Here is a 16,773-nt window from a genome sequence, read left to right as displayed (position 1 = left end):
ATCGCCTTAGTCACCTCTGCTGCCGAGTCTACCAAAAGAGGAGGATACAAAGAGCAAACTGTGTTGACAGTTCAGAGCTGGGGACAATTTTTGCTGACAATTCGTCAGCAAAAAATATGAAAGAGCGAGCATTCTGTGATTTTTGCTGATTCAGTGATAGCTTTTCAGTTGCACTGGGGGCTGAGATCCGTTCAGAGTACAAGGAAAGGAATAACATTGTTCATTGAGTATAATTTTAAAAACTTAACATCAGTACTATGATGGCCTTAAATCAACATTAATTGCTTGTTAACGAAAGCGGAGATGTTTGCTATATAGCCTCTCACTTGTTCAGTGAGTGAATGACTCATTGCAGTGATTGACCACCTCGTTACATTTCACATTTGGACAAGAGATTCTGAAGGTCCTTGAAATATATTTGTTGTGTTTTTGTATAATTTGTATAATATATTTGCATAATTATTTCGAACGTCACAATGTAGCCTGGAGTTTGGAAACACTTTTTGCGCAGTTATCTGAGTTTAAAAATAAACTATGGTTTAAAAATAAACGTGCAGAATAAATGTTACTAGCCCAGTGTGAATGGCCACAGTCTACTATAATCTAAGAATAGTTTGACTTTATTGCATCCCTTGGTGTAACATTACTCAGAACAATTGATGATTTACTCGTGTCTGTATTATTCCTTTGTGCAGGTGACCAGATCTGGTGTAAAACAACAAAGCCTATCGCAGAGGGGGAAAACTTAACTGCAATTGTTGTCACTCCGGATCAGACCAGCAAGTCCCCGAAGTCAAACCACAGTGTTAAAATGGAGCTGGTGGAACCCGCAGAGATCTCTGACCCCTCAGCCATGTACCCAGCCACTTTACATTCAGATATCCAGCTTCTCCCTCAGCAGGCTGGGATGGCTGCCATTTTAGCTACTGCTGTTGTCAACAGTAAGTTTCCAGCGCTTCAAGAAAAACTAGGTCACATTAAGTATTGTGATGTGGGAAACATCTTCTTAACTGCACTGTTTTTTTTTGAGGTTTAATCATTGTTGTAGTTTAGTGGTAAAGGGTAAGATAACCAGACTGTTAAAGACTGTTGCGCTCTTGCATAGTGTGAAAGTAGTCTGTGGCTTTAACATTTAGAATGTTTTTTATTGGTGGCTCCGTGCGAGTTGATTCCCAGGCAGTAGGTAACTCGAGTGACCTAGAAATGGGGTAGATGTGTCCACATTCTACAGAAAGGAGGATTCCTATGACAAGTAAACTGCAGTTGTATAAATGTTTGCGAGTCTCTAGACTTCCCTCCCTTTTTAAGGCCCCTTTTTTGTGGCAAGAGTTATAGTAACAAACTGTGTCCTGACTGAGTAGATTGAACAAGCCAATAAGTTGGCATCTCTTTTATTTCTTCTTTGCCAGAAACCTGTCTTCTAGAAGTCTTGTGAGTTATTCAACACACTGAGAGAATCTTGTCCACAATGTTAGTCCTTTTAGAATTTTGATTGAAAACCTTTGAAGGAGGAAAAAAGGCTGGACTGAGGCGGACACCTTTCAGTGCAAAACACTCTCCGCCTCTACTTTATTTTAAGAAACGATTGCCATGGTATCTCCTAGCATTAGTTGTGTTGACATCTTCTCAGTCTTGTGGAGCTGTTGTGTTTCTCTGGGATTCATTCAAAGCACGGTCTATTAAACTTAAAGGAGTCAAAAGCATGAGACTTCACCCAGCCCTTCCTTCACATTTAAGTTGTAGCATAAATTCTACCTAGAGAGAAAGTCTCAAGGTCTAAGCCACCTCGCTGCTCTCATCTATCTTTTTGTGATATGTTGTGCATATTGTGTTTTTTCACGCTATTACAGAATATGTTTCTGAAAAAAATTGTTTGATTTGTTTTTTCAGAGGACATTTTTCCTTGTAAATCCTGTGGGATCTGGTACAGGAGCGAACGTAACCTGCAAGCTCACCTGATGTATTACTGTGCGAGCCGGCAAAAACCCTCATCTGTTCCCACAGAGGAGAAACCCAAGGAACCATCACCACATGAACGCATCTGCCCTTTCCCCCAGTGCAACAAAAGTTGCCCCAGCGCCAGCTCTCTGGAAATTCACATGCGTAGCCATAGCGGTAAGATGTCCCTCACATCTATACCTTTAACAGCTTCGGGGACTAGAGATTTTTTTTAAAAAAAAGCCAGGTTTCAAATTAAAATGACTATTTGGAGTGAGGGGTCAAACCAATTTCATCATCGTCTGAGACAAAAGCATGTTGAGTAAGAACACCACCGACACTTGAGGTACATTATAATCACACCCAGCTAAGAAACAATGATGAGATTTTAAACTCTATCTCATGAAAGACATGATGGTAATCCACTGGTCCATTGTGATGTACTTTCTGAGTATTTTATCGGACTGATTCTATTTTTCCTCTCACTTCTGCTACATTATAGCAACGCTACATTATATAGGAATCGGTATATTGTGCACCACTGTTTCACATCTGGTAACCGAAAGTAAAAGAGTTGGATAATGCCGATTGACTTCACAATATTAATAGAATGTGGAAGGATAACTCTCATTGAAGATATTGATAAATTACAAGTCTGTTCTCCACACACAACGATAACATTAGATGCAGTAAGCAAAACGGCCTGATTCTCAGCAGCATAAAAACGACTTGTTCTAAACTATTGACGTCCGAGCATGAGATCTTTAGCACGTTTTTATAATAGGACATTATATGCACAGCTAAAGATGCCTTTAAGTTAGTTGTGTTCTGGTATGATACAAAATATGTTGAGTTGTAGAACCTCAGTTTGTCTTGAAATGTATTATATTGGGGTGGCATTTGGTCCACTGTTGCCATTCTATGTAGAGCATGAACAAATATAAATTGAGGTTGCCTGAGATGGCTTCCTGGTGCGGATTTATATTGGTGCCTGTTCTCCTCCCGGCTCCGTTCAATTTAAAGTTACAAGTCTTGCTCTGTTTCTGTGCTGCTGTTTGGTTGGGTTTCTTTAGGTGCCTGTAGATGCTTTAGGTGCCTGTAGATTTGTTGATCTTCTCTTGATCTCTTACTGGTAACAACAGCAGCAACTTGCATGTACATAGCGCTTTTCACAATGGTGTAGTTTGACCCCGATTCGGGGAGTGAGGGGAGGTGAGGAAAGTCTGAAGATCACATCTGAAGAGACCAAAATCCATTAAACTGTCCAGAAAGAATATCCGTGGTATTATATGCCCGTCATGTGCTCCTTAAAGGCACTAAGACGTCTTGTGTTATAAATTCCCTGGGCCGTTAATCCCACCTGAACCATGATGGATATCTAGAGGCCAAGTGATGGTCCTCAAGAAAACTCGGCCAAAGCTGCCATCACTTTCAATGTTCCACAAAGCAAGTAGGTGGGCAGTGAATACAGTAGTGTGTAAAATGCCTAAAAGCATTGTGAGATACTATCAATGTGAGTCTAAAGAGTGCAGAGACCACGGGAACAAGACAGAATAGTTTTACAAGCAATACGTTGTGCTCTACTAATCTACTGGAATTCTTTGAGGAGGTAACCAAATCAGTAAGGGAGGGAGGTAGGGAGGGGCTCCCCAGTGGATATAATTTAATAGGATTTCAAAAGGCATTCGATAACGATTCCTGAGTGGGGCTTTGAGCCTTTGAGCCTTGTCGGCAAGGTGACAATTTGCTACACTGCCCAGTTCCCTATCCTCCTGCTCGGGTATCTTGTTGGCAGTCTGGGCTGAAGTGTTGCTCTGTTTCTGTGCAGCTGTTTGGTTGGGTTGCAGGAGTGTTCATTCTCCTGATCGGTTTAATGAAGGAATCAAGGAAATAGAAATTTGGTAAAATGAAGTTTAATAAATGGCACGAAAACAAAGGTTTTTTTTAGAAAAGGGACAAGACTTAAAATTGCGAAGAAAAGTTACATGAAGCTAGGATATTTTACAAGTCTTTCAAAACACTGATGCTGGTCCACCAGTCCCTTAAGGCAGGCAGTGCTTCAAAAGGTCACAAGATTGGTTTGGATGAAGAAGGCCCTTTGGCCATCTGATCACATTCTTCCACAAAACCCACCCTCTGCCCTTCTCTTTTCCCCCCACCCCCCAATCATAGGAATAAGCTGCTTTTTTTCGTCTAGTGTTTTGGCCTCAACCGCTCTTCCTGGCAACATTTTCCCCTCATTAATTACCCTCTGGCTAAAGCAAAACTTACTGGTATCTATCCTGAAATCACCTTTGCATCTCTAAACTCTTCTGAAATTAAATACACTCTAGGAAATGTTTCCATTAATTAGCAAATTCAGCTTTGAAATAATACAAAAAGTACAAAAATAATCATTAACTGACATCTTGTAGCGAATTTTGCTAAGTCGAATTGGTTAACAATAAGAGTAAATGCAAAATTTTTACTAAACAATGCACTAAATTCACCCAGTATATGGATATTTTAATATTTTGTAGTTTAGTCCAGGTTGGACTCTTCCATTTGAACATGTGTGACATTTTCTGCAAATGGGACATCATAAACCTGTAGTTTATCGGTTTGTGGCTAATTTGTACTGAAGTGTCACGACCACTGAAAGAAGGATTCAGTATCTTAAAACAACTGTTGTGGTGGTCGATGGGGGTGAGTGGTGGAGTTTTCTGATTCCATGCATGGTATGTATCTGTCTGAGAGAGCCTATTGATCTGCTCGTAACAATCAATTGCTGTATTTAAATTTATTTTCAATGTCTTTGAAATTGACTTATTTGATTTTTTTTAAAACCTTTTAAATTGAGTTTTGGATTCCATGAGGCTGAATATAAAAGCCTGGATTAATCCAAATGCTTGTCCTTTGAATCGATCCAGAGCAAATAAATTGCGCAGTTAATAGGGAGCAAAAGTTCCTACCTGGGCAGCCTAGAGCAATTTGATCTGATCTCATCCAGAGTGCAAATGGTCTCAACATGCATGAATAATCAATCATGTCAAATCAAATTTCGCAGAATTTGTGTGTGGTTGTGTGTGTGTGTGTGTGTTTACACATTCTGCAGTTCTGAACTTTCACTGTNAAAAAAAATGCAACACTTTATGAATGATGGTGAAGAGTGTAGTGATTTAATCAGCTTTCGTCAAAGTGTAAAAAAAATCTTAAATTACTGCTATCCAGTACATCCTTCCGTACAAAAAGTCACATCATGTATTGTTGAACTTTTTTTTGTTGTGAATTAAATCTCTTCTGCCTCTATGCAAAAGCCATGTATATATATAGTCAAATGTTTGAAAGTTCAGGTGGAGACAGGTTTAAAGGGATGCTTGTAATGAATTATTATGTGTACACTTTCTTTACTGGGGAAAGAGCATTGAGGGAAACATGTTTTTCATTTTTATGCAATGCCCCCGTTATAAATGTCCAATATCTTTATCTTACAAAAGTATGTACGATACCCAGATCATAAATGTAATGTGGTGTAGATGTAGATTCCAGATACTAAAACCTGTACTTACTAAAAGCTTTGTGTGTGTGTGATTCTAAAAGTTAATAGAAAACAATTTTACAATCTACTCCTATGATTTATGCGCCAACACAATGTACCTGTGATTCAGTCGGAATTTAATCTTATTATCTGTGACATTTGCTGCTGTGATAGCAATTCTAAGTTCAAACTATTTACCATTGCAGCAAGATTGAAACTTTTACACACCGTTTGATTTATTTGTTTTCAAGTCGTTTTCTGTTCCTTTGCCTTAAATCAGTGTATTTTGTGCTTTGCAATTCAAGATAAGTTCTTTTTGAAAGACTGCTTTTTTTTCCACAAAGTGCCGTTTTGCATTTACTTAATTGTTAACAGCCTCATGGGTAGAGGCACTGTCCCGTCAGTGCAATATGAAGCCAGCAAACTAGAAAGTTGTAGGTCTGAATCTGCTGAGATTAGATGATCGCAATCAATGTATTAAATGGTGCAACAGTCGTCTTCAGTGCTAGGCAGGAGAAAATCCCTCAGAATTCCTGGTGTGCAGAGAACATTTGAGAAAGGCCAAACGTTTCACTGTTTATAAGGCACTCTTTCTAGATAGACCACAAGCCTTTTTTTTTAGTTTGCCATTATGACGTGGTGTCTAATTTTATGGGCCCAGAGGCCTGTGATTGGGGTTGGTTGTTCCATTCTCCCAATTGCAGAAAGAGCATTCTTCCCTTGCCAAAGATCTGGAGCTGTTCCCACAATGGCTCTTGAGAGTTCATCTTTCAAATAAGGAAGTTCATGTTAATTGACAGTTTCACAAAGTACTGTCACAGAGAGGTAGGAGAAATCAGATGCTTGTAATTTTAAAGCAACATCCATTATTCTACTACAAAGTGACTAATTTGTGCACCATAACCAGGATGTCGAGGTACCTATTGGCTCATTCACCTGCTCATTCATTACTGGTGTAACCGCAGTATTTTCATTTAAATAGAAAGTAGGTAGGCAGTGGTGGTGGGTATGGAGTCATCTGCATTGTCACTTTTTCCCCCCACAGAATAATGATTTTCAGTTTTATCATCGACCCTGATTTTCAGACTGATGTATGTTATCTTATTGTGCTCAGGTGAAAGGCCTTTTGTGTGTCTAATCTGTCTGTCAGCGTTTACAACAAAGGCAAACTGTGAACGACACCTGAAAGTACACACGGACTCGCTGAATGGTAATTTACTTTTTAACCCAAAGATTTCAGCTGTAAGGCACTCTTAGTTTGCAATCTATCCCATGTCTAATATACTGCTTACTCGTGTAGTGACTTGTTCAGAATATAGGGCACTATTCAGCTCATCGGTTCTCGTAAATGTGCCATCTTCAGTCCCAAAGCAAACAGCCTGGATCCCAGTGTTACTCAGTATTTACCAGTCTCTGATACACCCAGTCGAGATTAAGTACTGAAAAAGACTATGAAGAAAATCACACAAATCTATAATATTGTATTCAATTACTATCTTTAGTTTTCTCCGAATTAAATCCTATGAAAATAGTGTTTTTTTTAAAAAAGGAGGACCTAGTTTCTAGCAAGTTAAAATGACAGGCTTTTTTGTGGGAAAATTCTGCATCATTTGCACATATGTAATTGGACTTTTTATGTCTAAAAGCCTTGGAAGCTTTTGCCCTGGGTGGCATGGAACTTCGTGACCAAAACAACGGCTCTGTCTTTGATCAAAAAGCTTTTTAGAACAGCACTTTCTATAAACGTTTAGCTCTTTGAGATGCTTTAGTCTGATGCAGCATCACTGTTTCTACTGCATAAAGAAGGGAGAGATGGCCTGGAGTAATCTGTACACATGTTGAGATGAAGTAATTACGTGTGCACAAATGATGAGTTTATTTACTGAGAATTGTTGGTTTACCTTGTAGAGCTTCTGTATATCACGTGTCTGGAAGCTGGAGGTTGTAGTGTTCATCATTAATATTTTGCTGTCTGATTCATACATGGGAAGGTATAATATTCCATCATGTTTTTCCTATCCCCTCTTTTGCCCCAACAAACACTCAGTGAGCTCACGTCCTAAATAGTTTTTCCACAACCTACTGCCCCACTTTTGACAGTTGTCCTGAATTCTCTCACACAGCGTTGTTGCTATTGCCACACTGTGGATACAGAAATCAGCAAAGTTGCTATCGATTGATTATGTACCATCAGCCACAGCAGTTAGTTTCATGCACTTTGGTATCTTGTTTGCCAAGTCTTCCTTTCTTAAAATGAACTGTCTGGGAAAAGTAGTACTTTTTTTTAAATATGTACTTGCTTCTGTCTTTCATGTGCACTATATGGCACAGCAGTCTGATGCTGCAGTTATATTGCAGAGTTGAGAACAGTGAGGGTTTACTGGGCCAGTGTTATCTCCTGTGCTCAGAGAAGCAGAGTTGTGCACCTGCATGTTTAAAGCCACGTGCAGCCTCTGTTCACCACGATTCAAACGGCAGTGGATTTAGTCAGTTTTACCCGAGGATAAAATGATGGCTTTGCTCCAGTTGCATTTATCCGCTGGCCAGTGTGAGGGATGAGCCTGACCTAGTTTCCTGCTATGTATAAAGCACTGGGATTACTCTCACATCTTGGACCTGTGCCTAGTTACCTAATGCAGTCTATCAGTGTGATGGGAAGATGCATTTTCTCAGCACAGAAACCACATTTTAACTGTCCTGTGTATTGTGCCTCATCACTTCAAAATGACTCCCAAGTTTCTGTAAAGTGTAGTGACTGTAATCTGTAGGCAGTGTGCACTTAGTTATGGGATTTTGCAATGCAATCAAAATTGCTGGATATGATGGTAAGAGGATATTTATACTTGTGTCCAGTAATTCTTGCCAGTGACCAAAGGTTACACTGACCTGGTCTCAATGTGATCTACTCCCGAGTGCATCACAGAAGAGTTTCCTCAAGGTGGTCAATGTAACACATGTTACAATGGGATGCGCATATCCAGTTGCTTGCAAAAGAGTCTTTTTGCAGCTTTAAGAACATTGTGTTTTCTACACCACAATTTGTACGTGAGCCAGGGTCTTGGTTGAAGCCAGGGTGAGAATATTAGGAATTTAAGAGTGGGAAGCTATTTAGTTTTAATATAAATAGTACGTTGCTAATACTAGTTATCATGGACAGAGGGAACTTTAATGCAAAACGTAAGTAGTTTCATTGAGTGGAGTTCTACATTTGCATCCGTTGAACTCTTCCTAGTTTGGATATTCTTAACCATGGTGATGGATTTTCATGTGTCTAAAAAAAAATTGTCGTTCATTTCCTTTGTTAGACTATGAGGGGGTGATTTTAGACCCAGACAGAATTTTTTAGTGTTATTGCCATGTCACTAAGATGGATGGGCCAGAATAGTAAGTTCAGTCATCACTGGAGCTTGAGGAGAGGTAAGGATAGTCTACATCCCAATGTGCTCCTTCAGATAAAAGTCCCAAGGACAAAAAAAAATCATTTGGCAATGTTAAAAGATTGAATCAATAAAAAGTTCTCAGTGTGGTTCTTAGAATTTCTAAACAGTAAGTCGGCTGCTGTAACTCTTACCTCAAACTATCCATGGGCTCTGAAATAGGAGGCTTGACGACAAAGATGAAAGCCAAGAATGCCAATCTAATAAGTGCAGTGCAGTATAAATAACTTTAGAGACGGATGTTTCTTTTAGTACTGTGTAGACTTTGCTACGGTACATGCATCGAGGAGGGTTGGAATGTGGAATTCCATTCCACAAACCATTGACGAGGCAGAATCCAGAGATTCTTTTACATGGATACTTGAAAAGAGGAGCATTAAAAGATACGTGGAACAAGCGGGAGATTGGAATTAGATTAGATGACTCACATGGAGAAAAATACCAGAGCAGATGCAATGGGCCAAATGGCCTGTTTCTTTGCTGTAGTATTGAATGATTCTGTTATTGAGCCCATTCTGCTATCTACTGTAATTACCCAGTAATAGTATTTTAGGATTATTAATCCAGATTGCTAACACAGTAGATCTTTTTAGGAATCAGTAAGGAATTCTAGGTGATTTGATGAGCCTTTAAGACCTAATAAGTCATCCCAGCATTTCTGCCAATAAGCTCATGATTTGTTGGTTTATTAGGTGAATAGCCTTATTTCAGTGCAGGAGGCAATAATTCTGAGATGGGTGGGAGATGTGCCCTTTGCTCCCCAAAGATCTAGATGTGAGAGAGTGGATGTGGATGAGAAAAGGACATAGCACTAAGATTGTTGTGGTGTGGTTTGACACAGGTGTTTGTCAGGGCTGTGGATTTGTCGCAACCACAAGAGACATCCTGTATACTCATCTGGTTACCAATCACATGGCCTGCCAGCCAGGTTCAAAGAGTGACTTGTACTCCCCTGCAACAGGTCTATCTGTCCCTCCTTTATCAGGTAAGCAAGAGAAGCACACAACCTCTGCACTCATTTTAGGATTATTTTGTACTGTGGCATGTTTCGGGTATACTTACTGCATTTCCTGTGCAAACATGTTTTTGTCAAACTTTAGATTTTTTTTGTTGCAAATGTTAGAAAAACTTCCGCAAAACATCAAGACTTACCCTGTATCAATAAAACGCATGGCACCAAATAAAACTTGAAGCTGTGGGAAAGCTCTTGAGCTTGCAAGCATATTGCCAGTTCTGTTCATAGAGTGAATGTAACTAACGGGAAATGAGAGACAGATGTGTGCTTCATGTTCATTGCAAAATACAGATGAATCATTTTAGTATCAATATTTAGTTTGTTTCCTTTTATCTCTGTTCATCCCAGGTTTGAAGGTCGCGGATCCTTCCGCAAGCCTGAAGTGTAGCCAGTGCGAGTTTGTTGGTGATTCCGAATCAAGCTTGCAGCAGCACAGCTCACTGCATCTCCTACAAGGGGCATTTCAGTGCAGTCAATGCCATAAGCAATTGAGAAGCGAAACCGAGCTAGCCAAGCACATAGAGGGTCACCAAGCTCTTGAGTCTCAGCACGGTACTGAGGAAGCAAAGGGCACGGATGAGCGGGGCACTCCAGCTTCCAGAAAAGAGGTTCCCGAGGAAGCCAATCGAGCTGTGAAGATCAAAGAGGAGCCTCAGAGAGGTGTAAATTCACAATCTGAGAGCGAGAGTGAGAAGACCTTGGAAGGTCAGGCAAATCCGACCAATGATCATTCCTCCAGCGCCTCGTCGCCGAGGAGCACACCTGTGGTCAAAGTGAAGTCTGAGCGTTCAAGCCCAACACCAGCCTCCAGTCCAGTCCATTATGGGGCAGCGTCGGTGATGCCAGAAGGGACCGTGTTAATACCGTACATGTTCAATCACGAAACTTCCACGTTTCCACAAGCTTCAGAAATCCTCGCCAAAATGTCGGAGTTGGTTCACAGCAGACTGAAGCAAGGGGTGAATAATTACCCTCTGCTTTATGCGGGCGCTCCTATTCAGAAAGGAGCAACCTGCTACGAGTGTGACATTACGTTCAATAACGTCAACAACTATTTGGTACACAAACGGCTGTATTGTTCCAGCCGACACCAGCAGCCGGACAATGCCGCCGCTGAGCCTCCCAAACAGCCTGCACCTCCCAGCGTAACTGACCAGGAGTCTCCCAGTCCTGCGCCTGCCGTCGAAAATCAGGTGGCGTCATCCTCTCAGACTGATCCAGAAGCAGACCCGCAAACAGCAAATGTGGACGTTAAACCACCAGAAATCAAAACGGAGGAGAATGTCACAAAGGACACCTCGTCCGAAGGAGACAGCCTTAGTAGAGTCAGTGAAGGGAGCCAGAGTCCAAGCAATTCCCTCGATGACTTGGAAGATGACCCCAACCGGACTGTGTGTGAGGCTTGCAATATAAGGTTCACCCGACATGAAACCTACGTGGTGCACAAGCGCTTCTACTGCGCTTCCAGACACGACCCTCCTCTTCGAAGGCCAAACAGTGGGAAAGTGCCATTCCTCCAGCAAAATGTACGCACTCGCAAGCGTAGGAAGCTGTACGAGATCCACAGCGCCGGACATCAGCCTCTGCCCCCACCTCCTGCAAATGAAGTGTCCGTCCATAGCCCTTCAGCAGCAGTGCTTCAATGCAGTGGGCTGCCCAACAATGCAGAAGCTTTAAAAATAAAGCAAGAATCGCTGCCGCTCTCTTCAAAGTCTACTGATGCTCTTTCTGTGTCAACAGGTTACATGTTAACTCGATCCAGTGCAACTTCATCACCGGGCTCCAGTTCGGATGTAGATGGACCCATTGATCTCAGCAAAAAATCCCGCATTCAGGAAGAACCTTCGGTCCACGCTCCACCTTTAGTTCAAGCCCCCAATATTTTGACAGACTATCACGAATGTACCTCCTGCAAAATTAGTTTCAACAATGTCGAAAACTATCTTGCCCATAAGAAGTACTACTGCCCGGCTACAGCTCTTCAGCACAGTAACGTGGAACATCTTGTCAAAGCAAAGATACAATCCACTATTTCAGTGAAACCCAGAAAGAGCAACAGAATGGATGTTGCAGACCCTCCTATGCAATCTGAGGAATTGAACNAAAAAAACGTAAATGCTAAATGTGTTCCAGAAAGTCCACACTTGGCCCACCCGTACATTACTCCAAATAATTCTCCAGGAGTATATCACTACAGTGCAGATGTTTTGCAAGACAGACCTCAGTTGTCCCCTCACATTAAGTCCTCCCCAGCACCCCAACGTACTCCAGTAGTTTGCCCTTACTGTCCACTTAATGGACCTATTGAAGGAGATCTTATTGAACATTTTAAACACGTTCATGGCTTGCTGTTGACCAAACAGACTGTAACTGGGCACACAGCCGAGAGCAATACGATGGACACTTCATCACAAGGCAAACACCAGACAAACAATATTTCTGAAAGCAGCCCTCACAATTCTAGAATTCCTGCCTCATCTCTTCAGCCAGGCACTCAGATTCAGAAGAACATCTTGAATGCTAAAGATCAAAGAGAATCTGTCTCATCCCAGTCGTCAAGTGAAAGCCCTGTGGAGAACATCTCTCCTAAACCTATACTGACTGCCTCCCCTAAAGTTGTGAAAATCTCCCCTGTGCCTGATGTTCCCACGGATCCAGGCTCCAAATCACCCATCCCACCCATTAATGTGGACAAATCGCCCATCTCACCCATTAATGTGGACAAATCTGTTCAGACAGCAATGTCTCTCCCAAGCCCTGTGCAGAATGGAAACCACAGATTCTGTCGCTTGTGCAACATCAAATTCAGCAGTTTGTCAACCTTTATAGCTCACAAGAAGTATTACTGTTCTTCTCACACTTCAGAACATGTTAAATGAGTTTTGGCATGGTGACACTGTATTCTGAACTTGTGATCAGAAGTTTGGCACAAACTACCCAACACCTCAGCATCTTTTGGACATTCTGTTGTACAGCTTAGAAACAATCATGAAAACACAATATTGGTTTCTGGTGGTCAAATTTTCAATTTACTAAATTGTTTGAAAAGCCCCTTGATGGAGGGACTTTCAAATCTCAGTCTTTCTGAGGCTAGACCTTTTAAAACAGATTCACCTACAATTTCATATGCAGTGCATTATAGGAATGTACTTTCTCATTTGCAGAAAATAGACAGTACATGTTAGTAGATTCCCTTAGTAAGTTGATTGCAAAACTCAATTTGTAATTATTTTGAAAATATTACTACCGACAATTGATCGAACCTGGTTTAGATTTGTTTTAATTTGACGTGGCCTCCGTAAATGTACTCAGTGCAGATACTTATGTTAAATCAATCAGAATCTCACGTGTCCTTTTATANTTTTTCCATTTCTCAAGAAACCATTAATCAGGCCACATCCTCTTTTTGCCCTGTTTGTAATCAGCAGGGTTTCATGGCCAACAAACTGATCATGAATTTCAAAGCTTGTTTTGGCAGACTGGAAACGTTTTAATTATGCGGCAGACACTGCTGTGATTGACAAACATGGGTTATGTTGAGCCGAATCATTCAATATTTGTATGTAGTTGTAGTCATAGATGCTAGAAACCACTCCAAAGTAAATATTGAAACAGTAACTTTTTTCCCCACACAAATACTAATGGTTGAGTACTACTGAAATGTTGAACAGTGGCCCAATGGGTCAGAGTAGTTTTTAAATTAACTTCTACAAGTTTACTCGTATTCCTGATAATTGTTTAGTTCACACTGTCTTATTTCTCAGTGCTTTCTACTTACCAGTAGGAACGTCCCTCNTTTTTTATTTATTCATGTATTTATTATCAGGTCTTTGGTCTAAAGCCAGTGCTAAAGCTAAATGTACTTCCTGCACGTCAGTGATTTTGATTATTGTAGCTTTGCTAAGTTAAAACTGGATCTGAAATTGGCAAATAAAGGATTTTAAGGAAATATAATTTGCTTTGAACAGTTGAATTTTACTTCACAAGATCTGTAGATCCCAGTGTATTGTGGGTTTGATGGCTTTCCTTTGGTATTGCGATATTTTTGTAGGGAAAGCTCATTTCTGTAATGCACTTGACTATACCATTAAACATGCCAGACAACGAATGCTCTCATCTGTACTTAAAAATGTAAATGATTCCTAATCTTCACCGATCTGGCAACTTCCTTCGTTTTTTTTTAAAAAATGTCTTGGCTGGTCAAGATCTTTAAACCTTGGAGGGAGGAAAAACGGTGGAGAGTGAAGAGGTGATTGTAAATGGTTCGTCGTCGAGAGATGTGCTATTGGACGATAAGATGAATCACCTCTGTCCTCTCCTCTTTCTTCTTTTCCCACTTCCTTCCTACCCTTTTCCTAAGTGGCTCATCCAACTGAGAACTAATCAACTCATTGCATGCGTATTGCTGGGAAACGAAAGACACACTGTCACAAATCAAGCCTCTTAAATACAGTGCTGCCAGGCAGATGTATCTCCTCATGTGGGTCAAAACTTGTTACTGACCAAATATTACGATTGTGGACTGTTACCTACAATGCCTTTGTAGCCATTTTGCAAGTGTGTTGTGGTATATTTTTAACATCACTCGACCTTCTTTCATCCGGAAGATATGTGCTACATCACTCAGTTCAATAAAAACACATATTATTGTATCTACACAGTTTGTAGACTGCAAGTATTTTCTAAAGATTTCCGAAAAGAGTTACATTTTAAATGAAGTTTAGTACCCATGTGGGTCTCCGTCTGTATAGATTAAACATAATGTATCAGTCTCTGAAACGCCTTGTTGTTTGCATGATTGTTCCTATAGTGGAAAACCTCTGCTTTGGTTGCACGTGTGTCTTTCCTACAACTTTATGATATACAAGATTTTTTACTTTTTCAGAAGGTGCTGTTAATTTATTTATATTGTAGAGCAGTGTTTATTATGATGATCTGTGGAACAAACAATGACATAAGTAACTCTCTGCAAAGTAGTGCTAAATGGATGTTCATTTTTTTCAAAAAAAAACAATTTTTACACTCTTTTTGCACTGCATTGTATAGATTCTGCAAAATGAAGTAGAGGCTATTTCAGCATATTTATGTTTTGAATTCAGCACTTTTATACATCTGACTTTGGCTACTGTAGTGACCAATACCTTTCAACTCTTTCAGTTGAAGGCTGCCTTCAGTGATTAATCATGTTTGAGACTGATCATGCTGTTGAAGTGAATGTCATTCTTAATTTCCAATTGGGAATTGGCCCACTACACACTAGTTTGAGCTATGCATGCTAATAAATTGTCCTATTGGACATCTGAAGCACTAACGTGGCTCCTTTGTCTGTGTAAATCCTTTTGTTTGTAATGTGTAATTGCATGTCTGGAACTGAATATCTTTTATACTTTACAAGTTTTTGTTAGGTGATGTTGTATTCACACATTGCACCCAGTAGATGGCACAATAAGAGCTTATCCACAAAACACACACACATACATTCTTATTGCACTTCAGTCAAAGTTTGCATTGACTATTTCACTCAGTATAAATCCAAGAAGATGGGACATGACTAGAAATATTTTCTGAAATATTCAACAATTTTTATTTGGATGCTAGTTGACTTAATAAAGAAAAGTATGAAATGAGCAAGGGACATCCAGCCTATAAGCCTGCCTCCTCCACAGACCATACACAACCCAACCTTTTGAAGGTAGGATGCAAATTACTAACAATATTGAAAATGTGATCTATAAACGTTTTAAAATAAGTCTTTGACTTTTTGTCAAATAACCTCAATATTGTTGACAATAGCTTCAGGTTGGCCACAAAACCTCAGGATGAATGACTGATAATTGCATCTAAATCCTTTCCCTTCATTATCTCTGTTAATGGATTTTATACCTTTTTACTGTTTCTTGTTCCAACCTGTATTCATTTGAAGATCATCACATTCCAGTCTTTCTAGAACAAGCTATTTACCTGGCTTTCAAATTATAGAGCTGGTCTATAAAATCATAATCCTCACATTTGATATAGTGCCTTTCATGTCAGGAGGATGTCACAAAGTAGATTTACTGTAAAGTGTCATGACTTTACATGACTAGGTGAATACAGCAGCCAATGTGTGCACAACATTATCTCGCAAAGAGCCATGAAGTGAATGTCCAATTTTATCTAGAAGATTGTTGGCCAGGATGTGGGGAGAAAATCCCTTCTCTTTTTGAACAGTGGAGTACAATCTTTTAATTTCCACCTGACTTTATAAAAGGCAGACACGACATCGGTTTATCATCTCATCCAATAGACAGCACCTCTGACGAACAGCTCTTCCCCCAGCACAGCACTGGAGGGTCACCCTGGACTATGAATTCCTGTAAATCTTCTAATTAGTAAGGAAATAACAGAATATGAAATGGCAGGTGTCTCTGAAGCCTTCAATCTGCTGATAAAAGGGCTGTTATGTCAGCGCTAACTAATTGCTTAATTAAATAAAAACAACAGAAACGAGTTAAACTCTTCAGCTTTACGTAACTGACATTAGGTTGATGCTGAAGTAAAACCAATTCTTGGGAAGGAGGCAGGACATGGAGGGCATTCGGTGAAGACATTTTCTGATGAAGCTATTAGATTTATAATTTTTTAAAATTGCATTTCTTGAAGATTTCAGTCACGCTAAAATCCTGTATGACCCTTTCAAACCAGTGACAATTGTTTAATCAGCGCCCTGTGACACTTATACGTTATATAGCGTCTCTGTCTATGTGATCTGGAAAACTGTCACAGCCTGCAGAGTGATTCTCAACTTATATTTATCAGCCTTGGCGGTGGGTACATCAGCCTCACCTGATAAGATATTCTCATCCTCTGCTGGTCAGTACATTTTT

At 40.2% G+C, this 16,773-nt stretch overlaps 1 protein-coding gene across 7 annotated transcripts in view; it reads left to right on the top strand.

Annotated features, from left to right (window-relative positions):
* zfpm1 (zinc finger protein, FOG family member 1) overlaps positions 1 to 15,222 on the top strand; it is an 87,004-nt gene extending 71,782 nt beyond the window's left edge. For 4 of the 7 annotated variants that reach the window (XM_007889352.2, XM_007889350.2, XM_007889351.2 and 1 more), the window contains 5 exons: positions 696 to 941; positions 1,891 to 2,115; positions 6,570 to 6,665; positions 9,734 to 9,877; positions 10,256 to 15,222. In XM_007889352.2, coding sequence (XP_007887543.2) covers positions 696 to 941; positions 1,891 to 2,115; positions 6,570 to 6,665; positions 9,734 to 9,877; positions 10,256 to 12,786 — 3,242 coding nt within the window. In that variant the 3' untranslated portion in view covers positions 12,787 to 15,222. The remainder of the gene's footprint in view (positions 1 to 695; positions 942 to 1,890; positions 2,116 to 6,569; positions 6,666 to 9,733; positions 9,878 to 10,255) is intronic. The other 3 variants (XM_007889353.2, XM_007889354.2, XM_007889355.2) reach the window with 3 other exon arrangements.
* The last annotated feature ends 1,551 nt before the right edge of the window (positions 15,223 to 16,773 follow it).

Source organism: Callorhinchus milii, unplaced genomic scaffold (genome assembly GCF_018977255.1).
Source record: "Callorhinchus milii isolate IMCB2004 unplaced genomic scaffold, IMCB_Cmil_1.0 Scaffold14, whole genome shotgun sequence".
Taxonomy (NCBI): Eukaryota; Metazoa; Chordata; class Chondrichthyes; order Chimaeriformes; family Callorhinchidae; genus Callorhinchus; species Callorhinchus milii.
Note: the sequence above shows the minus strand (reverse complement) of the source record. Positions and strands in the feature narration are given on the sequence as shown.